At 41.0% G+C, this 27825-nt stretch overlaps 2 protein-coding genes across 6 annotated transcripts in view; one reads left to right on the top strand and one right to left on the bottom strand.

Moving 5' to 3' along the window:
• Positions 1 to 27818, top strand: DRG1 (developmentally regulated GTP binding protein 1). Of its 2 annotated transcripts, none has more exons than XM_088019289.1 (9): positions 1 to 140; positions 1055 to 1178; positions 2722 to 2897; positions 9129 to 9198; positions 11571 to 11740; positions 14259 to 14389; positions 15560 to 15727; positions 15995 to 16117; positions 26354 to 27818. In XM_088019289.1, coding segments are annotated over exons 1-9 (1005 nt in total). In that variant the 5' UTR covers positions 1 to 98; the 3' UTR covers positions 26355 to 27818. The 2 variants fall into 2 exon arrangements, with proteins under 2 accessions (XP_087875415.1, XP_027980564.1); XM_028124763.2 differs by lacking the exon at positions 26354 to 27818 and adding an exon at positions 19814 to 20115.
• EIF4ENIF1 (eukaryotic translation initiation factor 4E nuclear import factor 1) overlaps positions 24609 to 27825 on the bottom strand; it is a 44799-nt gene continuing 41582 nt past the window's right edge. For all 4 annotated transcript variants that reach the window (XM_028124721.2, XM_028124724.2, XM_028124725.2 and 1 more), the window contains 3 exons: positions 26367 to 26711; positions 25929 to 26093; positions 24609 to 25360 (listed from right to left, as the gene is read on the bottom strand). In XM_028124721.2, coding sequence (XP_027980522.1) covers positions 25119 to 25360; positions 25929 to 26093; positions 26367 to 26711 — 752 coding nt within the window. In that variant the 3' untranslated portion in view covers positions 24609 to 25118. The remainder of the gene's footprint in view (positions 25361 to 25928; positions 26094 to 26366; positions 26712 to 27825) is intronic.

Raw genomic sequence — 27825 nt, 5'->3', positions numbered from 1 at the left:
GCCTGGTGGCCTTGGCAGGTATTCCCGCGGTTGTGTGAGGGATAGTACCCTGCGGAGGCCACTACGCTCTCACCCCCAACGCCCGGTGACTCGCTACCATGAGCAGCACCTTAGCCAAGATTGCGGAGATCGAAGCCGAGGTAATAGGCACAGCTGGCGCTTCACTCTCCCTCGGAGTGTTCCTTTTTAGGTAGCATTGCTCTTGCCTATACTCCCTTTAACGCCTCAGGACCGGCCCAGCGTTCTCCAACTCCCCTCAGCCCGGCCCCGAGTCCCCCCGACTCCGCTCAGTCCCGCCCCGGGTCCCCCCGACTCCCCTCTACTCGGTCCTGCGTTCCCCGACTCCCCTCAGCCTCTCCTGGAGCCCTTCGACTCCCCTCAGCCGGGGCCCGCATTCCACACCCCTGCTCCTTGGTCGGTACCCCGTTCCGTGTTCGGCTCCTGTCCGAACATCGATCCTCTCTCAGTCTTCCTTTTCTGTGAGCAACACAGCCCTCTCTGTCCCACTGCTCCAGCCCTGATCCGCTCACGCACTTCAGTATCTTTCATCATCTCCCAAAACCCATCCTCCTCTCCCCAATCTCTACTTTGAAGACCGCGTTTCCCAGAGCATTGCTCCCAGGAATGGATCTGGGATAAGATCTGCAGTAGCTGTTGATTCCACCTGAATTACTGTGTGATTCTGTCGTCTGAAGTGCTCAGAGCTCTTTAAAATCCGGAAAGTGGTGACCTTATATCAGATGGTGCATACCAGGTTCAAGCAGTAGAAAAGGACTCCGCAGCTGAGTTTTAGTCTGATCTGTGGGTGCTAATTGCAGTGACAGTTGTCATGTCTCTTCTCTTTGGGCTTCAGTTGTTTGCTCTGTAATGAGGGGAATGGGCTGGGTAATAAAGAGAATGACTTTTCACTCTTTTTTAAGTCCGACTAAAACGGACATACTGACATCAGGTAGGATCTAGAAGAAAATCATTCCCAGTTGGGGGAGCGTTCATTCTGGATATTTTACCTTGTAGGAACTGCTTCTGATTTATGGCTGTGATTCCTCTCTTACAGATGGCTCGGACTCAAAAGAACAAGGCCACAGCACACCACCTAGGGCTGCTTAAGGCTCGCCTTGCTAAGCTTCGTAGAGAGCTCATTACCCCAAAAGGTGGTGGTGGTGGTGGGCCAGGAGAAGGTTTGTGTTTTTCTTCAATATTGTTTTTTTTTTTTATGTAATTTCTGTCGAAATAATGTAGCTATATGGTTTAAAAGTAATTTTAAAATTTCTATGATAGTAGATTTGTATTTTCTAATCCTTAATTCATGAGTTGTGTTTATTCTGGTTTCAAAGGCAAATGAATGTTGTCTAAGTGATAAACTAGAGTTTTATGTATATCCTGTACTTTTTTTGTTTATTTTTTAAAATAATCTCTACACCCAACATGTGTCCCGAACTCAAGATCTTGAGATCAAGAGTTGCATCCTCTTCCAACTGAGCCAGCCAGGCACTCCTATGTATATCCTATATTGATCCAAAATAGGTTTTCATTGGCTTACAGGAATATGTAAATACATACATCAACAAGGTAAAAATAAGGAAGGAAATTGATGCAAAGGGAAGTGAGGGTAGGAAGAATAATTTGAAGCCAAGAGAGATAAGGTTAGGACCAAAAATAAAGTCATAAAGTCTATACTTCCTAGAGGAGGGCCATGAATTTGGCTTTTAAGTTGTTTGCAGCCATAAAAGGAAAAAAAAAAGAAAATCCAGTCAGTCACACAGTTCCTAGAGTTTGTAAGACAAAAAAGAAACCCATTTTTATTTTATTTATTTTATGTAAAAACTTACTTTTTTTACTTTAAATTTGTTTTTAATTCTAGTAACATTAACAAACATATTAGTTTCAGGTGTACAATATAGTGATTCAACAATACTCAAGTGCTCATCACAATACATGGGCTCTTAATCCCCTTCACCTTTTTCACCCATCCCCCCACCTTCCTTCTAGTGACCATCTGTTTGTTCTCTATGTTTAAGAGTCTCATTTTTTGTTTCTCTTTTTGCTTTTGTTTCTTATATTCCACATATGAAGAAACCCATTTTTAAAATGATTTTATTTATTTGAGAGAAAGAGAGCGCACACACACACAAACACACAAATGGGGACGGGGGAGGGGGGAAGGATAAGCAGACTGTGCTGAGCGCAGAGCTCAGCGTTGGGCTTGATCTCTTAACCCTGAGATCATGACCTGAACCAAAATCAAGAGTTGGCTGGCAGCTTAACTGAGCCACCCAGGTGCTCCATCCATTTTTAGATCGACTATTATACAATCTTTGAGTGTTAAATACTATGGGTACTAGAAAGGTGAATAATAGTGTAAGTGGTAGAGGAATAAAGTTTCTAAATAAATATTCCATTAAACAACGTTAGGGGCACCTAGGTGGTTTAGTCAGTTAAGCATCTGCCTTCGGCTCCCTGCTCGGCGTGGAGTCTGCCTCTCCCTCTCCTCCTCCCCGCTGCTTGTGCTCTCTCTCTGTCTCAAATAAATAGATAAAATCTAAAAATAAATAAACAATGTTAATTGTTATTTTGTGTGCTTAAGTTCTGGAGAGAAAGTTGGAGAAGTTGGAGAAATATGTCCTGGATAGATAGGCTACCAGAATGTGAAAGGAATTTCATGAATCTCAACACTTTAAGAGATAACTTTCCTCTTCTTTTTGATATTTATTGATGTTTTAGGTTTTGATGTGGCCAAGACAGGTGATGCTCGAATTGGGTTTGTGGGTTTTCCATCAGTGGGGAAGTCAACACTGCTTAGTAACCTGGCAGGGGTATATTCTGAGGTGGCAGCCTATGAGTTCACTACTCTGACCACTGTGCCTGGTGTCATCAGATACAAAGGTGCCAAGATCCAGGTGAGTCAGGCCGGTAGGCCACAGATGGGAAGAAATCCATTCTTTCATTCATTTAAGAAGCTCTCTGTATGCTAGACCTGATCTTTGATCTACTAGGCCCTTCCTGTGTAGCAAGGAAGATAGAACAGTACATAACACAGTGGGATTGTGTTTGTGAAAACACAGAGAAAGAAGGGACTACTTTTTGACCTGAGGATATTGGGGGAAGGTCTGGTAAGACTAAAAAAGCTTCATGTAGAAAATGACAGTGCAGGTGGGTCTTGAAGTTCAGGTAGAATTTCATCAGCCAGAGAAGGTGAAGTGCAATTTCAGGCAGCCATAATGGTAAATAGCTTGCTGTGGTGCAAGCTGAGGCATGGGGCAGGAGTGGTAGAAACTGAATCTGGAAAAGTAGGTTGGGGCTGAATTATGAATGGCCTTGTGTGCCTGCTAAGGAAGTTGATTTTTATCTTATATGTAACTAGGAACCATCAGAAACTTTTTAATAAGAAATAATGTAAGATCCTTTTTATTTTTTATTTTTATGTTTTTTGGTGAGATCCTTTTTAGAAGATAATTCTTGTCTGTGAGGCCTAATGAAGTTGGTGTCCTGAGAAGTTTTTCTTAGATAGGTGACGGATTTAGGGCTACCAAATGAAGAGTCCCTTTGGGTATGAAAGAAGGTGTATGTAAATGTAAGCTTTAATGGGTCATATTCTTTTTGGCTGCACAGCTAAGAAGGCAAGATTCTGAATTCTGTGACATTTGAATCTAGGCTGGAGATTCCCAGGCTTTCTTGGCTCACAGCACCCTTAGTGTCTCAGTAGTTATTTCCTGACACCTTTTCTTGTCCCAGTAATTTTTTTTATCACGCCCCAGGCCAAAAGAAATACCTAATGGTTCCGTTTGTTAGGTCCAAACAACTAAGTAGTTACGTCCTTAGCGCCACAGTTACTTATTTACCAGTGGGATGTGTGCACTGTTGGGTACCACATAACTTCTCAAACTTTGGAATCAGATTGGATACAACCACATTTGTTTCCTTTTTTACATTGATTTTTGTGTGGTGCTTTTTTATTATAGCAACTGATGAAAAAGTCTAACTTCTCAAAGTTTTGGATGTGACGTAATTGAAAGCAATGTAGTAGGATGTAAATGTTGAAATTGAGAGCTCTGTGGAGCTAGTAGTTCCTTCATTGTCTGACATATATCAAGAATTGTTGTTTCTCTTGAAAACTTAGAATAGCCTATGGTACCCTTAAGTTCTGTGTGGTGCCCCAGAGTACCTTGGCTCGTTTTTTGGAAACTGTTGGTAAAAGCATTTGTTTTCCCTCCTGCTGAGCTACACAGTTGTGATGTGCATTTGTGCTTCTTTATTAATCTGAAGTAGGAAGGGACCAGTGTCCTGGTGGTATTTTCAATGGCTTTTTTCCCTGCCCATGCAGAGACTGTGTTGGGACATGGACCTTTCAGGGTTTCCATGTCCAAATGTATATAACAAGAATGAGGATGCTTGAGCATATCTGGACCACTGCTTGATGCCATCTGGTTTTAGAGTCTTGGTGATAATCATAGCTTTGGCAGCTCAGAGAATAACTTCTTCCCTGATGAGATGTTCTTGACACCTCTTTCAGAGCTTTTGAGTATATCAGAATAAAGAACTATTTAACCCTCTCTTTCCTTGTCTTTCCCACAAAGCATTCATTTCAGTGTCTCCTGACCTGTTAGGTTTTTCCCCCCCCTTTTTTTGCATGATGCTTTCTTTTCTGCCTGTGCACTCTCCTTCCCTCCTGCCCCCTGACTTTCTCTAGAAACCAAGTTAAGGTGTACATAACAGGATGAAAATGACTACCCTTGAATGTTTTTTTATTTATTTTTATTTTATTATTTTTTTAAAAAAGATTTTATTTATTTATTTGACAGAGAGAGACACAGTGAGAGAGGGAACACAAACAAGGGGAGTCGGAGAGGGAGAAGCAGGCTTCCCGCTGAGCAGAGAGCCCAATGTGGGGCTCAGTGTGGGGCTCTATCCCAGGACCCCAGGACCATGACCTGAGCTGAAGGCAGATGCTTAATGACTGAGCCACCCAGGCGTCCCCCCGCTTGAATGTTTTCTAAATAGCTGTTTTGTGGCAGAGTACTCATTATCTGTGACATGGAGGGAGAGGTATACAAAATTAGAACCATTTAATAAGAATTTTAAGGAGGGAGATTTCTGGGTTTTTTTGTTAGGAAGTATGATGGTTTTAACAGTAAAGGTGCCTGAAGATGGAATGGTACCTCTTGTAATAAATTACTGTGTCTGGAGGTGTTTTAAGTAGTGACTGAACCACCACTTATCACATAGGCAGAGATTAGCCTGTAGAATGGATGTTCAGTTTTAAAAATTATGGAGCTTATTTTAACTTTCTAGGGTCCCTAGGATTCCTGTTGTCCTATATAAATAATTGACTTGCACATTTAACTGCTTTAACCTCTAAAGGCATTTGAGTTTGAGTTAGTTTAACGTTCAATTCTTAAAATCCTACAGTTTCATGATTTAAAAAAATATGTATGTTCTTTTCTTATCTCTTGGTGTAATATGAAATTTAAATATGTAAAGCATAGGTTATTTTATTGAATGAAATTTAGTTGCTATGTCTACAGTCATAACACAGTGATACTGTCTGAAATTTAGTTGCCACATTTAAATGTTTGATGTAACCTTAAAATTATTTCCCTGTCAAGAAAAGTTAAATTTAGGTTTTTTACTTTTGTAGGGGCTTCAATAAATTTCCTTGTTTTCAGTTGAGATAGTTAGAAAGCCTGTGCTCTTTTCTCTTAGTGTAATATTCTCTCTTTCAGATGGTCTTTTAAAGCCATATTCTAGGTTTAAGAGTTTTAGAATATCCAGATGGATTTTCCTTTTTGAGTTCTTGAGAACATTAGCTAGCTCAATATACATTAAAGCTTTTTGCTGATATATGTGTGTGTGTATATATATATATTTTTAGCAGAAGTAATATATATATATTTTTAGCAGACTTGGATTTACTAAGTGTTAGAAATAGATTGTAGAATCTTTGGGAGAGTTGAAGAAGTAGACTCTAGACTTAATTTCTAGGAACAACTGATGGATGAACTTTTTGTTTTTTCAAACATATTTATTGAGGTATAATTCACATACAATAAACTGCAGGTAAAGTATACAGTTTGCTAAGTTTTGACATAATTATATGCTGGTGGAAACATCACCACAATCAAGATCATGAACATACCATCCCCAAAAGTTTCTGCATGCCCCTTCCCTCCTGGTCCCCTTCATCTCCAAGCAATTACTTATCTACATTTTATCAGTACAGATAAGTTTACATTTCGAGTTTTACATAAATAAGACCATGTGTAAATATAAATGTACTTTCTTTTGGGTGGCTTCTTTCATTCAACATAATTATTTTGAGGTTCTCTTGTATCATTCATGTTGCTGCCCCTTATGTGAACATCCTACATAATCACAGAAAAATTATCAGGAATAGATTAACATTGATGCAGTAGTTCCTAAACTACAGATCTTACTCAAATTTTTACCAATTTTTCCACCAACATCCTTTTCCAAGATTTTATCGGGGATCATCCTGTGTTGCATTTAGTTATTCTTCTTTATTCTCCTGCCATCTGTAATAGTTTCTCAGTCCTGTCCTTTAAGACCTTGACACTTAAAGAGTATTGATTAGTTATTTTGTAGAATGTCCCTTAGTTTGGGTTTGTCAGGTATTTTCTCACAATCAGACTGAGGTATTACGTATTTTGTCTTGAATACGATGAAATGATGGTGTGTCCTTCTCAGTGCATCTTACAGGATTCATGATGTTATAGTCTTAATTTGTGATGTTGACGTCCCATCGCTTTGGTGGTATCTGCAGGATTTCTCTACTGTAAAGCTATTATCTTTCTTTTTTAAAAAATTATTTCTTTTTGTAGTTAAATATCTTGGGAGAGGTATTTTGAGAAGATACAAATCCTATCTCTCAAACTTGCCCCCTCATTTTAGCATCCATCTGGATCCTCTCTGCAGCAGTTATTACTCTGCTTCTTGCCTAATGCCGAATCTTTATTTTTCTCTTTCTTACTAAATGTTGTTAATTAGAATTCTGCTATTTGGAAGAGCTGTTCCTTCTCTCATTTATTCAGTAATATGTATCAACGTGGGCTTGTGGATATTTATTTTATTTTATGGGTTATAATCCAGTACTACCATTACTTTGTTACTCGTTTTGTTCCAGCTTTTATAATTAGGAACTCCTTCAGGTTGGCTCCTGTGTACTTTCCATAATCCCCCATCTTTTTATGAATACTTTCTTATTTTTTTGGCATGACATGATGTTCCATGCTAATCTTAGATTTTTCCCTGCTCCAGGCCTGAAGTCGACCACTTCTGAAGGAGCTATAGTTTCTTTTATTGGAAAATGGTGTTTAGAAATCAAGATCTGGTGTGCTCATTATTTCCCATGTAGCCTTGTAAATCAATATAACGAATGTTTCCAAGTCAGGTCTGATGTATTCAGCATAAATTATAAAACGGTAGCTCAGTTTGGTGTGTTGTATTAGTCTTAGACGATGTAACATTTATTTAGTGAAGAATAGGGAGGAACTTTGAGTAGGCTCTTGAAAGGAAAAGTTGAACTGTCTAAGCACCTCCTGAATTAGTTTCTTCATTTTGGTTTATTTAGTTATTTTTAAAATTATTCATTGTAAGTAATCTCTACACCCACTGTGGGGCTCATCAAGACTCAGAGATCAAGAGTCTTCCAACTGAGCTAGCCAGGTGCCCCCATTGTGGTTTTTTTAATGTAAAGTATATTTTTATAATGTCAGATAGGCTTATAGCAAAGACTGGTTTTAAATGATGTTTTGATAAGCTGCCACTCTGGTTCTGGTCCGTTCATGTGGATAATTCAATATTGGCCATATAGAGGACCCTTGATATTTTCAGATTTTATATATGCTTTTAACTGTTTTCAGTGGACTCTTTAAGGTATAACTAATAGTTTGTAATTTTGCTGAGATGTGCATTTGATTTGTGTGCAAAAGTTGGTTTTTATGTTCTCATTGTTATGTACATATACTATGACTTCTGTGAAGTTTTTCCCTTTACTGCATTTTCTGGGCAATTAAGCAGTCATTTTCAATTGGGGACACACATCAGAGTCACCCGTGGAGCGTTTTGAAGTACAGATCAATATCTGAACCCTCCTTTGCCCTTCTAAATTAGAATTTGTAAGGATGGGGCTTGGATATCTCCATTTTTGATGGTTTTACAGGTGATTATTATGTCCTCGCCTAGTTAATGACTGGAGAAATTTTTGTGAATTGGGGAATTTGGAGGATTTGCAAAGATCTCAGTATGTATCACGTGAATATCAAGATTCAACTATTATCTACCATAAGGAATTGATGTGGAGGCTAACCTTCTGAAAAGAAGGAAATTAGAAGATAATATGTATGTTCTAATATTATATAAACATGTGTCTTATATATATATTATTTATTTACTTATTTATTTTAGAGAGGTGGTGGGGAGCAGAGGGGGAGAAGCAATTTTAAGTAGGCTCCATGCGTGGGGCTTGATCTCACAACCCTGAGATCATGACCTGAGCCCAAATCAAGAATCGGACACTTAACCGACTGAGCCACCCAGGCGCCCCTAGAAGATCTTAATGTAGAATAATCGATTTGGCCCTCAAAATGTGAGCCATAATCTTACTTGATTTATTAGGATTGTGATTTTGGGCAAATCACTTAACCTCTGTGAACCTCAGCTAATATCCTTATCTCAGGGCTGTTAGGCATTTTAAACTAGGTAAAGTATATTAAAAAAAACTTGCATTTAAAAAAGTATATAAAAAACTGACATTTAAATGCATAGTAAGGGGCGCCTGGGTGGCTCAGTTGTTAAGCATCTGCCTTCAGCTTGGGTCATGATCCCAGAGTCCTGGGATTGAGCCCTGCATCGGGCTCCCTGCTCAGCGGGAAGCCTGCTTCTCTCTCTCCCGCTCCCCCTGCTTGTTCTCCTTTTCTCCCTGTGTCTCTGTCTGTCAAATAAATAAAATCTTAAAAAAAATAGTAAAAGTTATGTACACTCAACTTATAAGGAAGGTCGGATTTGGATCTTTTATACTTTGGATACTTGAAAAATAAATCATTCTCTTTGATCGGTTCAGATATATGACTTCTTTTTCCCTTCTCGCCTTTACCCTGTCCTTAATCTTGCAGCTCCTGGATCTTCCAGGTATCATTGAGGGTGCCAAGGATGGGAAAGGTAGAGGCCGTCAAGTCATTGCAGGTGAGTGGTCCAGGGCCACCATCCTGGGATATCATCCCTTTACTGTGCACTGTTCCTTTAGTTGGGGACTGTTGGACTTACGAGATTTTAGCACAGTGAAGGGTGTAGTTTTATCTGACTTCTTACTGGAGTAGAATGTCAGAACTTGAAGGGACCTCAGAGAGTAACAGTCCAGATCTCCATTTGAGGAGAAACACTAAGGACGGGAGAACTGAAGTTGCACTGGTTGTGGCCGATTCAGATCTAGAACTTGGGTTTCCTGACTCCCACCCATGCCTTTTCTTCTTTTCTTCTTTTACTTGAAGTAAAATACTATAAAAGGCTCATCATAAATTGCAACAATCTGCTTCCCCACCTTTCCTCACCTCCACTGTCATTCCCCATTGGCAGCTGTTACCAACTCTTCAACTGTTTCTTCTGTTACTTACCTTCATATTTTCAAATATTATGCTTATATTGCTGTTTCACGATTAATTAATTTTAGATGTCACCTGTTGGTTTCATGTTATGGTGGAGAATTAGCACTCTCACACTCTATACCTTTATTCCCATTTTTTTTTAATTTTATTTTTAAGTAATCTCTACACCCAACATGGGGCTTCAACTTACAACCCCTAGATCAAGAGTCACATGCTCCACTGACTGAGCCAGCTAGGTGCTGCGCTGTCCTTTCTTTCAAATAAATTATATCACAGTTTTTAGTTAACCTATCAGTCATAGTTTACATTATTATGTAACAAATAAGTAACTTTTGTCCATTGCTAATTCTTTTCTCTTGAAGTCTTTTTGAAATTTGTTTTTCATGGAGTTAATAATTGTTTCTTTTTTTGTTTTGTTTTTTTTGTGTTTGCTAATTTTTAAATGTTCTAACAGATCAAATGCCTATCAGTCAGTATTTTTCTATATAGTTAAATATAGCTCCAAATACAGTCTTAGTGATTTCATTTTTTCCCCACAACCCTGACAGTACCCTCGTGTACCCTGTCTTCTTGCTTTAATCTGGATTGGTTGCTTTCTAGATCAGCACTGTCCAGTAGAGGAAGTGGTCTGAATTTGTGCTCTCCAGTATGGTAGCCCCTAGGCATGTGTGGTTATTGAGTGCTTTAAATGAGCCTAGGGTAATTGAGGAACTGAATTTCAAATTTTATTTCATTTTAATTAGTTTAAATAGCCCCAAGTAGCTAGTGGAGTCTGTATTGGACAGTGCAGCTATAGACTTTTTACATGTCTATCAGCCTGAGACTTTCTTCTGTGTTTTTGTGTGGGATCCCCTGTTTCCTGGGGTCAGTGTCTTTTTTGGGGTCACTTTCATGTTTTGCTGAAGCACAGTCTTTAGTAAACTTCCAGAAAAAGGATGAATGATAGGTAAATTTTTGTTTTTTCATGTCTGAAAGTATTTTTAGTCTACTCTTACATTGAATTATTAATTTAGCTATTTATAGAATTATGTATTAGGAGTTACTCATGGATGAATATCAGAAACATTATGCTAAGTTAAGACAGCCAGGCACATAAGACTATATTTTGTGTAATTCCATTTATATGAAATTTTTTTTTTTTAAGATTTTATTTATTTGACAGAGAGAGACAGAGAGAGAACACAAGTAGGGGGAGTGAAGGAGGGAGAAGCAGCCTTCCCGCGGAGCAGGGATCCTGATGTGGGGCTCGATCTCAGGACCCCGGGATCATGACCTGAGCCGAAGGCAGATGCTTAATGACTGAGCCACCCAGGCGCCCCATATGAAATTTTTTTAAATGCAAACCTGTGGTGACAGAAAGCAGATCAGTGGTTGAATGGGAATCAAGGGGAAGATTGATTTCAGAGGTGATGGAAATGTTCTCTCTCTTTCTTGCCTGTGGTGGTTACACAGGTATATATATACATTTGTCATTAAACCATATGCTTAACATGGACACAATTTGTTTTTTGTAAATTACACTGATAATCTATATGTAATATATATATAATTATGCTGATAATAAACTTGACTAAAAATATGCCAAGCAGACATAAGACTAGTCTTATGGTTTTAGAATCTTATTGTTTTAAATCTTTCTAAACTTCTTCTGGGATTTAGGTTACTGCTCGGTTCTTATCTTTATTCTGACTTGTTTTTCTGCTAGTGTATCTAGAAGTTAACACATCTAGATGTACCAGTGGAAAACCAGGCACACATTGCAAACTGACTTCTGTCATAGAATTTGGTAACCTTAAGAACTTCATGTGTGTCTATGTATTTATAAAAAAATCCTTTGTCTTAATGGAACTCCATTGCCCCCCACCCCAGCTTTTGAGTATTTGGCTTACTTAAGTCTTTAGTGAGTTTTGCTTGGATATAAATAATTATTATTATTTTTTTTCCATTTTTCAGTGGCCCGAACATGTAACTTGATCCTGATTGTTCTGGATGTCCTGAAACCTTTGGGACACAAAAAGATAATTGAAAATGAGCTGGAAGGCTTTGGCATTCGCTTGAACAGCAAACCTCCCAACATTGGCTTTAAGAAGAAGGATAAAGGAGGCATTAATCTCACGGCCACTGTAAGTGGAGGTGATATGGGGCAGGCTGCTGAAGGGACTGGGGTCGAGAGTGGATTGAGGCACAGGGATGTTGACCTTTGGAAATTACCTGGCTTCTGCCAGCACTACAGAGGTAACACAATGACATTGTAATGACTTTCAGAGTAGGACAAGAATCAATCTCAGACTTCATTTCTTTTGGGTTATTTATTTGATGTGGTATGGGAGTATAGACCAGTTTTGTTTTGTTTTTTAAAGATTTTTGACAGAGAGACAGCGAGAGAAGGAACACAAGCAGGGGGATTGGGAGAAGGAGAAGCAGGCCTCCCACAGAGCAGGGAGCCTGACACGGGGCTTGATCCCAGGATCATGACGGGAGCCCAAGGCAGATGCTTAACAACTGAGCCACCCAGGTGCCCTAAGTATAGACCAGTTTTAATGCTTACATGAAATAGATGGCTGCTAATATCTTGTGTTTTCATTCATTCAGCACAGATTTATAGAGTGTCTACTGTGAGCCAAGCATTGTTTTAGGTTCTTATTGGGCAGTGGGGGTAAGTTGGAAGAGAGAGCAAAATAGGCAAAAATCTCCTTACATTCTATGTGTAAACGTAGTAAACAAAATTAATGAGTTAATACAGTATATTAGATGATAAATCTAAGGACAAAAATAAACTGGGAAAAGGGATGGAGAGTGTTGGTGGGAGAGTTGATTAGAGAAGTCTTCTCTGAGGTGATGTGAAGGAGTGAACAAAAGGGGTATCTTGGGGAAGAGCATTCCATATAGAGGGAATATTCAAGTGCAAAGCCCTGAGGTAGAGCATGCCTTTGCATACTTGAGGAACAGCAGAGTGAGCAAGTAGGAGAGTGGTAAGAGATGAAGTCATAGCATATGTACTTTTACTTTGCAGGAGTTGGATAACTGTTGGTTGGGTTCCCGTCTATGGAGTGAACATGATTTGATTTAGGTTTTGGTGGAATCAATCTAGCTATTTGTTGAGAATAGATTGGATTGGGTTAAGAATATAAGAAATGGAAGCAAAAAAGCCATTTAAGAGGTTATTGCAATAATCCAGTCACGAAGTGATGTTTCTCAGGCCAGAGTTGTAACAGTGTGGGAGATGAGAAGTGGTTGATTATCAAAAGATTTTGAAAGTAGCTGGTAGGAATTACACCTGGATTGAATGTGGTTTGTGAGAGAGATGACTATAAGATTTTTTCCTGAGCTAGAACAGTAGACACTCATTACTAAAATGTTAAGACTTTGAATAGAATAGGATTGGAGAGGAGGGGAAGATCAGGATATTCAGTTTGAGATGCTAGACACCCAAGTATTACCATCCAAGAGGCATATGAGGAATTTTCTAGGCTGGAGATAAAAATTTGGTGGATAGCAACTCTAGAGCCATGAACTTAGCTGAGATAACTAGGAAATGAGTGTAAATAGAAAAGAGGTTCAAGGATTGGGCCTTATCGCCCCCCTTCAGTGATTATAGGTTGGGAGATGGGAAGAATCAGCAAATAAGATTTTTTAGACAGAAGAAGGAGGAAAACTGGGAGAGTTTGGAATCTTGGAAGCCAAGTAAAGAAACTTTCAGATTGGAGGAGTGATCAACTCTGTCCAATTCTGCTTGCTTCTAAGTAATAGAATTTCCTACAACATTTAACATTCTAGAGGTCCCCATGATATGACTAGCACAGAGTTAAGCTGTCCTGCCCTGAAGATCTTTCTCATTATCCTGTCATAATGTTTGAATTTGAACATTTAGTATTCTTCATTTGCTAAGGCTGCCATAATAAAGTATCATAGATTGGGTGGCTTAAACAACAGTTTATTTTGTCTTAATCCTGGAGGCACTAGACATCTGAGATCAAGGTATGAGCAGGGTGGGTTTCTTCTGAGGCCACTACTTGGTTTGTAGATGGCTGTCTTCTCCCTGTGTCTTCACATGGTCTTCCCTCTGTGTGTCTGTTTCCTAGTCTCCTTTTCCTCTAATGATGTCAGTCACATTGAATTAGGGTTCATCCATAAGACCTCATTTTAACTTAGTTACTTACCTCTTTCAAGACCCTATCTTTAACCCTAACAGTGACATTCTGAGATACTGGGGTTAGGAGTATAAACATATGAATTTGGGTGGGAGTGATTCAGTCCACAGCACCTTCATCTGAGTTTGGAAAGATTATTATTATTATTATTTAAGATTGATTTATTCGAGAGAGAGAGCATGAGAGGGGGAAGGGTGAGAGGGAGAAGCAGACTCCCCACTGAGCAGGGAGCCCTATGCGGGACTTGATCTTGAGACTCCATGATCATGACCTGAGCAGAGGGCAGTCGCTTAACCAACTGAGCCACCCAGGCACCCAGGTTATTAGTTTTTAAGTATTTTCTAATAAAAGTCAAATTATTCTCATCCAGAATAACAGATTTTAGAAATGGATTTGTACCTTAGGATTATCCAGGTATAATGATAGATACTTTAGGGAGTTTTTTTTTTTTTTGCTCTGTGACCAATTATTGTCTTCTCTGCACATTCAGTGCCCTCAGAGCGAGCTGGATGCTGAAACTGTGAAGAGCATTCTGGCTGAATACAAAATTCACAATGCTGATGTGACACTGCGTAGTGATGCCACAGCGGATGACCTCATCGACGTGGTAGAAGGAAACAGGTATCACTCAGTGTACAGTCTGGTGCCCGAGTTTGAATCTGAAGCCTTGTAGTGGAAACAGTATTGGATTGTGAATCTGGAAGACATAGATTCTAACTGGCTGTGCTGCTATCTCAAATAATAGTGGGCCTTGGTTTTGTTCGCTGTAAATTGAAGGGTTGGTTTTGATTTCTGACATTCTTCTTTGCTCTGAAATTTGATTATAATAGTCAAATTCAACTAGGCCATTCCCTAAGCTGTGTCATATGATGGTGGAAAAAAGTAGTTCCCAATCTGCTCTCTCAGAATTAATCCATCTGAGAAATCCTATAGGCTATCATATCATATCCTATCATACAGCCGGGCTGTATCTGTTCTCTCCAAGTGTAACCTGAAGGTTTGTGGGCTGGAGCCCTATTCCATGAAAACTTATATTATTAGTATTTTAAATTATTTTTATATATATTGTATTTTAAATAAAAATAAAAATAATATAAATATAAATAAAAGAAATAATAAAAAATAATAAATTAAGCCACTGTTAAAATTTTTCCTGGCATTTGAGCATAATGTTGTTTAGTTGCTTTCCTGTTCATTTGTTCCTATTTTATTGGATGGATTTATTTGATTCTCATTTGAAAACAAAGGCCAGTTCTTTGAGTTAGGCACTAAGTGAGCAGTTAAAGCCTGAAAAATTGTGGCTTGCTATAAATAGTAACCTTAGCTGCCATATTGATATGGACATTAGGATTGTGACATTGTTAGATGTTATGTTTTTTATTTTAAAAATTATGATGAAATACATTATTAAAAATACATTTACAGTTTGTAAAACAACTTTGTGGGAAATTGACTCTGAGACTTGCCCAAGGGATTTAGATTCAGGAAGTGACAGAGCTGGGAGTAGATTGAGTCTGTGTGATTCCAAAGCTTTTGTTCCTTCTGATGCCTCTCAATTAGCTGCATGGCTCAGACTAGGGCCTGAGTTTTGTTGCTTCTCAACTCATAGTTCACGTTTTGGATATTCTGCCTTATTTTGGTAGGAAGCCTTTTGGAGGCAGGGTTGAGGGGTTGATCTGCCTCTTATGTTTTGCAGTCTCTGATTTGGGGTCCTGGGCCAGGGGATGCTGATCACTGACAGTCTTGTCAACAGTTCCAGACTAATGTCTTCTTTTTCTTTTACTTCTATAGAGTTTATATCCCTTGTATCTATGTGTTGAATAAGATTGATCAGATCTCCATTGAGGAATTGGATATCATCTATAAGGTGCCTCACTGTGTACCCATCTCTGCCCATCACCGCTGGAATTTTGATGACCTCTTGGAAAAGATCTGGGACTATCTGAAACTAGTGAGGATGTAAGTCTTAGTGGAAAGGGTCATATTGCTGTAGGAATTAAACCAGACTATCCTAAAATGATACCGTCTGGAGCTTAGTGCATAATTTGTCTCTTTTTGGAGATATAAATAAATTTCTGTCATCTGCTAGGCCATATTGAGGACACTTTCTTCCTTAATTGGAGGTTATCTGTGTCTGATCTTTTCAGGAGTGATGGAGGGTTGATTTGCATTCAGTCCATGAAACATTCCAAGAAGTAGGCAACCTCTGCTCCCTCTCTGTTCTAGTTACACCAAACCCAAAGGCCAGTTACCAGATTATACATCCCCAGTGGTGCTGCCTTACTCTAGGACTACGGTGGAGGATTTCTGCATGAAGATTCACAAAAATCTTATCAAAGAATTTAAATAGTAAGTATCATGGGCATGTAGTGCCTTCTTTTCCCTGTGAGCTCCTGATTCCACTAACTAGCAATTCTTAGGCTACCATTAAAGAAAATGGCATCAGAGGGTGCTGCTAAAAAGTTCGCTTGGTTAGAACTCTGCAGTATCTTCCTAAAACCATGCCAAGTTGGAGCAGGAAGTGCTCTAAAAGCCTTGTCAGGTCAGTGGGCTGACAGTACACAGGGCTCTGATTTTCTCGTGTTAATTGGTCTTCCTCTTGGCAAACGCGAATGTTAACTCTTCTTGCCAGCATCATACTGGCCTCCAGTGGGTACTGAGACCCCCCTAAACCTTAAGCATGGGTAAATGCCCCTAAATCTCCTTCGTATACTTTCATTGCTGATACAGGCTGAAAATTTCTGACATCTTATTTTGAGCTAATTGAGCTAATTTTATTTATTTTATTTTTCTAAAGATTTATTTGTGAGCGAGAGCGTTCATACACACGAATAGGGATTGGGGCAGAGAGAATCTCAAGCAGACTCCTTACTGAGTGCGGAGCCTGACACAAGGCTTGATCCCACGACCCTGAAACCATGACCCGAGCCGAAATCAGGAGTCAGATGCTCAACCGACTGAGCCACCCAGGCACCCCTGAGCTAATTTTAGACTTATAGAAAAGTTGAAAAAATAGTACAAAGAGTTTCCTTATATCCCTTACCATTATTCTAACATTATCAGCTCACATAACTGTAATATAGTTATCAACAATTTTTTGTCCATCGGTTGATGGATAGAGAAGATGTGTATATACATACGATAGGCTATTACTCAGCCATAAAAAAGAATGAAATCTTGTCATTTGCAATGACATGGGTGGAGCTAGAGAGTATAATGCTAAGTGAAATAAGTCAGAGAAAGACAAATACCATATGATTTCATTCATATGTGGAATTTAAGAAACGAGCAAAGGGGGAAAACGAAAATAAGAAAGACTCTTAACTATAGAGAACAAACTGATGGTTACCAGAGGGGAGGTGGTTGGGGGGGATGGGTGAAACAGGTGATGGGGATTAAGGAGTGTAGTGCACTTGTGGTGAGCACTGGATGATATTTGTTGAATCATTATATTGTACACCTGAAACTAATATAACAACTAACTGGAATTAAGATAAAAACTTAAAAAAAAAATACTTGTTTCTGATCCTAAGAATACTGAAAGAGTGAAGACCTTTATTAAACTTCGCATTCCTTTTATCCAAAATAACTGTATTCCATGTGCAGGCACCTAATTTCCACTATCCTCAGACCTTTACATTTTGGCATATACTTGAATCAGTGAAGGAGAGTCTTGGAAGTTAGATTATTTTCCTTTTTCCAACTTCATAGATTTCTATATAGGTCTTGCCTTCCATGGTGGCAGAACACTGTTCTCAGCCTCTAGAACTGTAAGTTAATGAGGGAATTAAATGAGAAGGGAGAAAAATATTTTGGAGAAAAGACATCAAAACAAATAGAATTTTATTTGGTCACTATTTTCCTTTTTTTTTAAAATTATGGAACAAATAGCATTTTAACCATCTTAATAGAAAAAAATTCAGCTTTAGACCTACTAATTGTAACATTTGTCCTTGTTGCATTCTGTTTGTGTCCTTGAATACATGCACATGTCCTTTAATCATTTACTATGTGTTTTACAAGATTCACATCATTTTTATTTACCACATTTTTCCTATTTATTGTTACTTTACATAGTTTTCTTATCTTCACACACAGACCTTTCTCTTAATTTCTTTAATCTAGGATTAATGATAATATGCCTTTGATATGTTTTGCTGCATTGCTCTCCACAAGGGCTGGACCTATTTACATTGCCATCAACAAAATGGGAGGCACTGATGTTACTGCAGGCATTGAATATGATTGCTAAAAACTAGTTTTCTGGGTGCCTGGGTGGCTCAAGTCGGTAAGGTGTGTGTCTTCGGCTTGGCTCATTATCCCAGGGTCCTGGGATTGAGTCCTGCATCGGGCTCCCTGCTCAATGGGGAGTCTGCTCTCACTCTCCCCTCCCCCTGCTCATGTTCTCTCTCTGACTTGCTCTGTCTCAAATAAATAAATAATTTTTGTAAAAAAAAAAAAAACTAGGGGCGCTTGGGTGGCTCAGTCATTAAGCGTTTGCCTTCAGCTCAGGTTATGATCCCATGGTTCTGGGATCGAGCCCTGCATTGGGTTTCCTGTTCTGCAGAAAGCCTGCTTCTCCCTCTCCCACTCCTAATGCTTGTGTTCCCTCTCTCTCTGTCTCTCTCTCTGTCAAATTATCTTTAAAAAAATAAAAAGCAGCACTTAAATGTAAGAAAAAAATGCGGGTGCCTGGGTGGCTCAATTGGTTAAGCGACTGCCTTTGGCTCAGGTCATGATCCTGGAGTCCCGGGATCAAGTCCTGCATCAGGCTCCCTGCTCAGCAGAGAGTCTGCTTCTCCCTCTGACCTTCCTCCTTCTCATGCTCTCTCTCTACTATTCTCTCTCTCTCAATAAATAAATAAAAATCTTTAAAAAAAAAAGAAAGAAAAAAATGCAAACAGTACCAAAATGGTGGGGAGCCCTAAGTGGGGTTCTGTCCCACAACCCTGAGATCACAACCTGAGCCGAAAGCAAGAGTCGGGCACTTAACCGACTGTGCCACCCAGGTGTCCCGGAACATAGGTTTTTATTTATTTACTTTTTTAAAGATTTTATTTATCTATTTGATAGAGTGCACAAGCAGGGGGAATGGCAGGCAGTGGGAGAAGCAGGCTCCCTGCAGAGCAGGGGGAGCCTGATGTGGAACTTGATCCCAGGACCCTGGGATCATGACCTGAGCTGTAGGCAGTTGCTTAATCAACTCAGCCACCCAGGCACCTGGAACATAGGTTTATAAAGATGTTTTGTTGCAAAGGCAATATAATAACAACGTGGCTGTCATTTTCTATCCCTTGGTACATAGTTCTTAGCCTTTGTGAGGCAGATCTCAGTGTCTTGTTCACCAATCTCCATCACTAGCACAACATATTTTTAGTATTGGAGGCCTATAGATAAAAAAATAGCTGGCTCAGTCTGCTTCTCCCTCCCCCTGCTCTTGTGCACTCACTCACTTTCTCCCTGTCACATAAAATCTTAAAAAAAAAAAATTACCTTCGTAAATTCCAAAAAAATCAGGAGAACATTCCAGTTATGGTGTCTTGGGAGGGAGAGAGAATTTTCCTAGCATGGCTAAGGAGGGAGGCCCTATATTTATTAGTACCCACTGATGGTTTTAGTAGACCCAATAAAAATTGGCATTCTGTAACAATCTATAACTGACACTGTAAGAACCAATTTCTAATCCAGATTATTTCAGAGTATTTTTCTATATCAAACCCATGCTTTCTCTTAATTTTAAACTAGTCTTGTCACATTTCTCATTTGTTTTTTCTCTTTGACCTTCCTGAATTGGCTCTGGAATGAGGAACCACACAACTTCCAGAAGTCTTTGCCACTTTGTATGTGACGGCTGCATTGTGCCGTACTGCTGGGGAAGCTAGTGCCTGTGGGCTTTGAATGTGGTCCTTGACTGGGGAGGGGCGATGTTGCAAGCCTATGGTTCTTAAGAGCTGGAGTGCTAAATCTAAGCAGAAAGGTGGCACCCTGGTAGCTAAGGTAGAAGCGAGATGATTCTTTACACTTTTTTTTTTTCCTTCCATACAGCGCTCTGGTCTGGGGTCTGTCTGTGAAACACAATCCTCAAAAAGTGGGTAAAGATCATACACTGGAGGACGAGGATGTCATTCAGATTGTGAAGAAATGAAACCTTCCCCTCTACCCATGTGCTGGGCCAACCGTAGCAGCTTTTCCCATGACCAAGCACCCTACCCCAAACCCCTTCGAGCTTTGGCAGCCAGTGGATCAGGATTCAGGGGAGGGAGATGAAGGCATCCAAGCTGGAACTTTGTCTTAACTTGGTGTCACCTTGTAAATTCAACTGCATAAAGGACCTGGTAGGCCATCCAGCTATGTGCAGTTCATGTGTCATTGTCAGAATTTGTTTTGGGTTTGACTGAATGAGGATGGGTATATGTACAGTGAGACATCTGCAAAAGGGGTATTTGGGAGCTTGGTCTTAAGTGTGAAATGGATAAAAATGTGACTGCAACATCTTATTTGATGTTTAGTCATGGGAAACCCTTCCAAATGCATGTGGCCTTCACTCTTCTCAAGTGGTCTTTCCTCCTGGATACTGGAATGAGGAAGGACGTGATGTAAGTTAACTGATTATTCCCTGCAAGGCTGGTCCATATGGGAGATAGTGTCGTGTGGCAGTTGAGTAAAGTACTCTAACCAGACACATCAAGAGTTTGAATTGCATGGCCACTTCTAATTAGCTGTGAAACCCTGCATAAATTACACAACCTCTATAACTGTCTGTTTCCTCATGTAACATGGAGATGGTAATAGCACTTACCTTCTGGAGTGGAGACTGTTAGTATTAAGGGAGATGGTAGTTGTAAAATACTTAGCACAGTATCTGGCATAGAAGTACTTAGTGAATGTTGGCTGTTATCACTGGTCCCTTTCCGTTACCTGAGCAGAGCAGCTTTGTGTGTACACATGTGTATATATGGAGGTGGGATGTTAGAAGGAAAGGTGGGGTCAAGACTACTTAAGAGGGTACTGAGGACATAATTAGAGGTCTTGGGCTGGGAATACAGGAATATAAAGGGAATCACCCTGATACTGGGAAATTGATTGGTAATAATCTTTGGGCGGTAGACTGGTTTAGTGGGAATAATGGCAGAGGGAGGGTGTGGTCAGGTAGGTACACAGAAGTCTAAACTTGGTAATTGATTAACTTCCTCTTTGGTGAAAAAGAAGTAAAAGATTATTTCAGTATGGATTACAGGGATCATAGAGAAAGGTAGTCCCTGAGAAAATCAGGAGTGGAAACAGATTTGCAGGAAGACAGAGTTTGATTTTACCTGCAGTGAGCTAAAGCTTCTAGCAGGTTGTGAGGGATGGGGATGTGGGATTATCCACATAGGACTCAGCCTTTTCCAGTATTTGTTATTTATGCTACCTTAGTAACAGTTGTTTTTCTGATTGTCTTCCTGGAGCTTGGGCTTAGCACTGTCTCCAGCCCAGGAGAAAGCCTGGTATCCCAGTCACTTTGTAGGCTATAGGCCTTGATATCACTGGTGCATTCATGACAGAGGCCAAAATCTAGAGCTTACCCCAGCTCTTTAGAGAAACATTGGCTTTCTGAGCTATGGGATTTCCAGCAAGGTTTGCTTTTCAACCAGAGCAAATATTGGGTTTCAGGGAAATCCTCATGCTCAAATTCACATCATTGAGCAAGAATTTAGCACTGCCAGGAAGTTGGGTAGAAGAGGTTGCTGAAATCCAGTTCATCAAAAACCTCAGGATGTGCTTTGAACAGGCCTTGCTTCTAGCATTCAGCATCCTCTTCTTCCCCTATCAGTGACCCCCTGATGTTGAGGAGAGCATTACTCTACCATTTTCCTTTCTTTCCCTTTTGGGCTCAGACTTGAGAGTTCTGGGAGAGGAATGCTGTCTGGGGTAGAGCTGCTAAGGAGGGGCATTCCTATAGTAAAGGCTTTCTCTAAATGGACTCCCAAGACTACAGTGGTTTGGCTGTCACAGCATGGCTCCAATTTCCTATATGGTTACATATTCCATTTCTTTCCTGACCTTTTTTAAGTTTGTTTATTTAAGCAATCTCTACACCCAGTGTGGGCCTCCAACTCATGACCCTGAGATTGAGAGCTGCATGTTCTACCAACTGAGCCAGCCATGTGCCCCTTTCCTGATTTTTTTTAGCACAGCTTAACAGACTTACTGTACTGTGCCATTAGTTAGTTGGAATGCTTTTAACTGTTTAACAGCAAACACTAACAACCTTGCTGAAGTGGAAGGAAACTTGATCTCTCATATAAGTTGTAACAGAGCTCAGATGGGCTCGTGGCAGCTGTAATGCCATTGAAGATCCAGATTTTTTCATCAGTCAACTCTGTCCACTGCAGTTTGTTGGCTTTGCTGAGCAGCTGGCTCCCCCCTCACAGTCAGAATGTCTGCTGTAGTCCCAGGCCTCACATCCAGCATCCAGAGGATAATAAAGAGGACTGATTCTTACCTTTTTGGGAAGCTATTTGCCAGAAACTGCCCAATTTGTCCTTTTGTCTTACGGCCTAAATTGGGTCACAAGCCTATTCTTGAACCAGCTGTTGGTAGAGAATAGAATTACTGAAGAAGAGTTTACTCCTGTAAGTTATCTTTATTCCTGGATTTTGTTTGTGCTCCTCTCATTCATTTACAGAAGGGCCAGTGGACGTGGCTACTCTTAGTAGAGACTAAAGATACTCAGTGGCTATCTCCTGAAAGAAGGGTTGGCGGTACTAGCCAATTTTTCCCCCACTTCTCATTGGTTACACTGACTTCCCAAGTACTGGCTGCTCAGCTCCTTCCTTTGGGAGGCACTATTCTTTCCTCCTACCTGGCCACCCTCCTTAAAGGTAGGTCTTCCATAAGGTTCTTTGTGGCATTCCTGTTTTACTCTGAGGCTGCCTTCCGCATCCTTTTTTTTTTCCACACACAATGTTACATTAGTTTCAGGTATACAACAGTGATCTAACAACTCTACATGTTATGCTCATAAGTGTAGCTATCACCATACAGTACCATTGCCTGTATTCCCTATGCTGCATCTTTTATTCCCATGATTCTCTTGACCTTTTGTGTTGCACATCCTTCTAGTCCTGATTGCTTCTAAACTCCTCTCGTGCCTGCTAGACTTGCCAAAGTTGTTCCATGTATGACCCCTCCTGTTAGCAGAGACCTCACTTCCTCCTACCCTGACCCTTTTATCAGGCTCTTAGCTCCTGAAAGACTGCCTTAGCGTCCTCTCCCTCCCCTACACCAAAATGGTTTTAAAATTTCTCTACCTTCGGCTGTGCTAGTATTAGCAACATTGCCTTACTTCCTTCTGGCTCTTGTCTGACCAGCCACTGGCAAATAGTTTCGCCCATTGCCTGGTGCCTATATTGTTCATTTCGGTCCTGTCAGCTTCTAGCCTGAAAATTGGCAGCTCTGGCCCAATTCTTCCCACCGAACACCTACAACTCTTGGTTCAACACGAAGGGGACGAAGTGAAAGAAAACGTAGGAAAGGTGGGAGTGGATTCAGGCATCTGTGTTCTCCTATTGTTACTTGAGACTGCTTTCCAGCTTCCACCTGTGGAAACAAAGCATTTGTAAGAATTCTAAACAGAGGCTTTATTTCTAAAGCTAAGGAATCCTAAGAGCAAACCCCATGGGGGCCTGGGGAGTGGGAGGACTAATGAAGTTGAAGTACCAGGAAGACACAGACCTCATGCTCAGTCCACAAAGCTAGGTTTTGCTGAAAGGCAACCTGGTTTGTGTTCCTGGAAGTAGTAAGTCACGGTGGGGGCAGCTCCAGGTTTATAGGCGACACTCCTAACACTGAAGACTCGGGCTGTTTTTTACCCTTGCAGTCAAAATCCAACCACCTTGGCCTTCACCTACAGGTGAAGAACCACCTCATTATTTGACCCTCTAGCGTGAAGTCAGAGTAGCTTTGATGGCCCTACATGGACAAGTATTGAGAAGTAGGGCGAATGGAGTTTGAGAAGTAAGTTATCACCTCAGAGTAGGACTGAAAAACCCTCAGTCAGGAAAGCGGACTCAAGACCATAGCTACGGTATTCTGGTAGAATACTGTTCTCTAATGCTGTGCATATAGTTAAGGCGAATAATGGAAATAATTGTGAGCTGAGGAATGAGACATAAAACACAAGGAGTCTGCTAACGCAGTCTTGAGGGCAGTTTCATATGAAAAAGGACTTATTAATGGGTTGACTAAACTCTCAGGTCCTGTTGTTCCTTATAGGGGACTTTGAGCTGGAGAACAGGATGCCAACGGACTGTTGACTTTTGCCCCAGTAAACATGGTTTGGGAGAAGCTACCATATATATGATTACCCAATAAATTGTTTTCACTAGTGGTTTTAATCTAAGACAGTACACATTATAATCTGGTGTTAACCTGCAAGTCTTCCTATAGTGTCATTCCAGCCTAAGCTGGCCTGTTAAGACAAAAAAGGCAGCCAATGATTCTTTCTTCTAAATGAGATAAGGAGTTCAATTTTTTTTTTTTTTTAAGAATTATTCGTTTGAGACAGGGAGAGAGGGAGAGAGCGGGAGCAGTGGGGAAAGGCACAGGCAGAGGGAGAAGCAGGCTTCCTGCAGAGCAGGGAGCCCGACGTGGGGCTCGATCCCAGGATCTGGAGATCATGACCTGAGCTGAAGGCAGATGCTTAACCATCTGAGCCACCCAGGCGCCCCTCAATTCTGAGTTTTAAAGAAAAATTAAAACTTCAGATCATTTCCCTCAGGGAACCTACTGAACCTCGCAGGTCAGCTGATTGTAAATGAGAAGGAATGAATTCAGGAAGAAATAAACAACAATGCCATTCACTTCATTCACACACTTAGCATATGCAACTTTAATCAACGAAAAGATAAAGTCCCAAATGTACAAGTGGAAAAAAAATGTTGACACAGGCTTAACTAATATCAGCTACTTTTATGTACAGCTGTATAAGTTCAAAAAAGCTATCCTATATGTATATACAAAAGTTGTTTATACACAAGTCTGTACATAGGGTCTATACATTTATTTCTTCAGAACCCTTAGGTGCTACCTCTTGGTGAAGACACCAACACTTCATTCACATATCTTACAAAAAAAGACTTTCCAGGATTGACAACACTGGGCATCCTGTATTCAGACCATGTAGGCTCCATTCAATTGGTTAAGATACTTGGCGTCGATGCAGACCACACCAGGTGCCTGGGCTTCCCTAAATAGCTTCGCAGAGTGCTCCAAAGTAAAAGTCCATAAACCAACCCGAGATGAGGAAGCAGAGTCCTAATCAGGGTGCCACCACAGGTCCAGGCATAGGTGAGCCTGCCTGCCCTGTTCATTGACGGTACTCCAGTTCATCTACACTGATGACTTTGGCAGGCATGGAGGGCAGGGGCTGCTGTAGCACATCTGAACCAAACCATTTGGCGAGGCCCACTGGGGAGCTGCTCCTCTGGCTGGGGCGATGCTCCAGCTGGGAGTGTACGTGGGGCAGACCCGACCTGGTGGGCACATTCTGAGGGGTCGTCTGAACGCTGACAGCTGCTGCCTGGGAACCAGAGCCTGGAGGATGAAGAACTATGGGGATAAGAAAGAAGGTGATCATTCAGAACGTATGCAGGAAAGGAGTTCTGTATCAGGCCTTGCCTTCCTCAAGTCTTATCCATAAAACTCCGAAGAGAATTCTGTACTGGAGGATTTATTCTAGGGTTTCCTTAACTCCTTCACAAAATGCCAAAAGACAATACCCTGGAAAGCAGAGCTGTTCTGAAGCATCCTAAATGACAGGACCACTACTTCCCCATGCCAAGCAGCCACATCAGAGAAGTACTAACATTAAATGATGAGAGGGCACCTATTCTGGATCGTCTCTATGCTAAACCTGTCAGGATTCTCCACCTCCTCTAAGAGAGGACAAAAAAATGCCAAGGCATAGCTCTCCCGCAGTCTTTGTAGGGATAGGAATTCCCAATCCCACTGAGGTTGGTTTACTTCATCCTATTCTCTGGTTATCCCCTTGCCCCAATCTTGCTAGGATAAGTTAGAGAATGAATCATGTAATTCATCCCCTCTACTGGAAACTGGTCCAAAAGCTTGAAGCCTATTCAGGCCATCCCCAGCTCCCCTGGCCCATTCCTGAGCCTACCTGAGCGCTGTAGCTGCTGCTGCATCATTGCCAGATGCAGAGGTGTCCCAGGGCGAGGGTTTAGGAGAGGGTGACTAGCTGCAGGTAAAGGGTAAAACGGTTGACCCAGGATTGGGCCAGATAGTCCCTGTAAATGAGTCAGGTCCATCCCAGGAGGAAGCACACCTGTTGGGCAGGAAAAAACAAAACTGGTGAGAAGTTATCAATCTGCCTGGAAATTTTCAAGCTTTGCTGACCTACAAGTTTTTTTGGCAATGAGCAATGCTCTTAAGCTAGCTAGCTTCTTCATCTTTTAATGGACTAAGGGATAGTTTGGATTGGACCCACTACCCACGAGTTAGATGGAAAACCTAGCACCAGTTTTCTAGGGATAAACTTCTCACAGTATAGTACTTCTTCAATTCTGGCAACTGTCGTCATGCCAGGTCAGAAACTCACCAGCTTGGAGCAAACTTGGAAGATGCTGTGGATGTACTCCCTGGGCCAGCATCCTTTGGACCAACCCTGGGTGAAGCTGGTGAGCAGGCCGAACGATGGGGACATGGGGGACAAGGGGAACTTGGTGGACAGGGCGGAGAAAGGGTGTTCCTGGAACTGGGGATGCCAAAGTGGGTGTTTTTCTCCCAGCTGCTTTAGGTCGATAATCTTGCTCTTTGGTGTAACGGTTAGTCTGAGACAGTGGGGTAGAACATGAAGACCGCTGCAACGTTGAAAGTTTGGGATTTGTAGTGGGAGAAGAGTCTCGATCAGCACTGGGCACAGAGTTGGATGACAGCAGGTTCTCTGTAAGGACCCGACAAACAATAGTTTGGTATTGGCAAACTTCTCCCAAACATGGTCTTCCCAATGATCTAGCAAATCTCATTTCTTAGAAAGTTTACAGTCCTTATTTGATCCCCTCAGCAGACTGAGAGGCTTGTATCATAGGAACCATCATTTGCCTTATGAACAGGCCTAGTCAAGGTCACAGGGGTAGTTAGGGACACAGCTGGAACTAGACCCCAAGATTGCTAGTCTCCAAATGCCTTGCTGGAACAAAGTTTATTTTTCGTACTATCTTCCCAACCCAGGAATAGCTATGGGCAAGTGAACCCGGCTTAAGGTCTGGTGGTCTAACTTAGGCACTTTGCTCTGCCTGCCCATATGGTTGTGGGTCAGATCTGTGTGGGAGCTAGTACTGTCCTAGTCAACTGCTTGGGATTAACATGCATTTTTAGCCTAAGGGGAAAGTAAAATTATGCAAATCCATCACAACAGAAATTACAGTCTAGTGAAGGAATCTGAACTGCCTTTTAGTAGGACCAAAAGAATTTCCTTTTTTGCCAGAAGCTTGCTCATAGGCAAAAAGCTCTCAGACCAATACTGTAGACTTTTGTAAACCTAACTTACTAGAATCTATTTCACGGGCAGAGGGAGAATCTCAAGCAGACTTCGAGCTGAGCACATAGTGAGCTGAGCACATAGTGAGCCGAGCACACAGCCGGGGCTCATGACTTGAGCTGAAATCAAGAGTTGGACGCTTAACTTGAGCCACTCAGGAGCCCCTTCTATATACTTCTAAAAGGCTCTCCACACCTTATGCTTCACCCATTGCTGGATTTTGCTGGACACTTAGTCTCCACAGACTAGAGAGAACGTTTCAGAAGTAAAACTGGTTGTACCACATTAATTTGCCAAATAAATGTACTAATCAACTTTGAAGCCTCAATAAGGATTCTAAACTAGGGGCGCCTGGGTGGCTCAGTTGGTTAAGCGTCCACCTTTGGCTCAGGTCATGATCCTAGAGTCCCAGGATGGAGCCGTGCATCCAGCTCCCTGCTCAACAGGGAGTCAGCTTTGCCCTTTGCTCCTCCCACCGGCTCATGTTCTCTCACTCAAATAAATAAAAATCTTAAAA

The sequence above is a fragment of the Eumetopias jubatus genome, unplaced genomic scaffold (genome assembly GCF_037043125.1).
Source record: "Eumetopias jubatus isolate StellerSeaLion01/CBP00866 unplaced genomic scaffold, mEumJub1_p1.0 scaffold_16, whole genome shotgun sequence".
Classification (NCBI taxonomy): domain Eukaryota; kingdom Metazoa; phylum Chordata; class Mammalia; order Carnivora; family Otariidae; genus Eumetopias; species Eumetopias jubatus.
The sequence above is the reverse complement of the archived record's forward strand: the minus strand, read 5'-3'. Positions and strand labels throughout refer to the sequence as shown.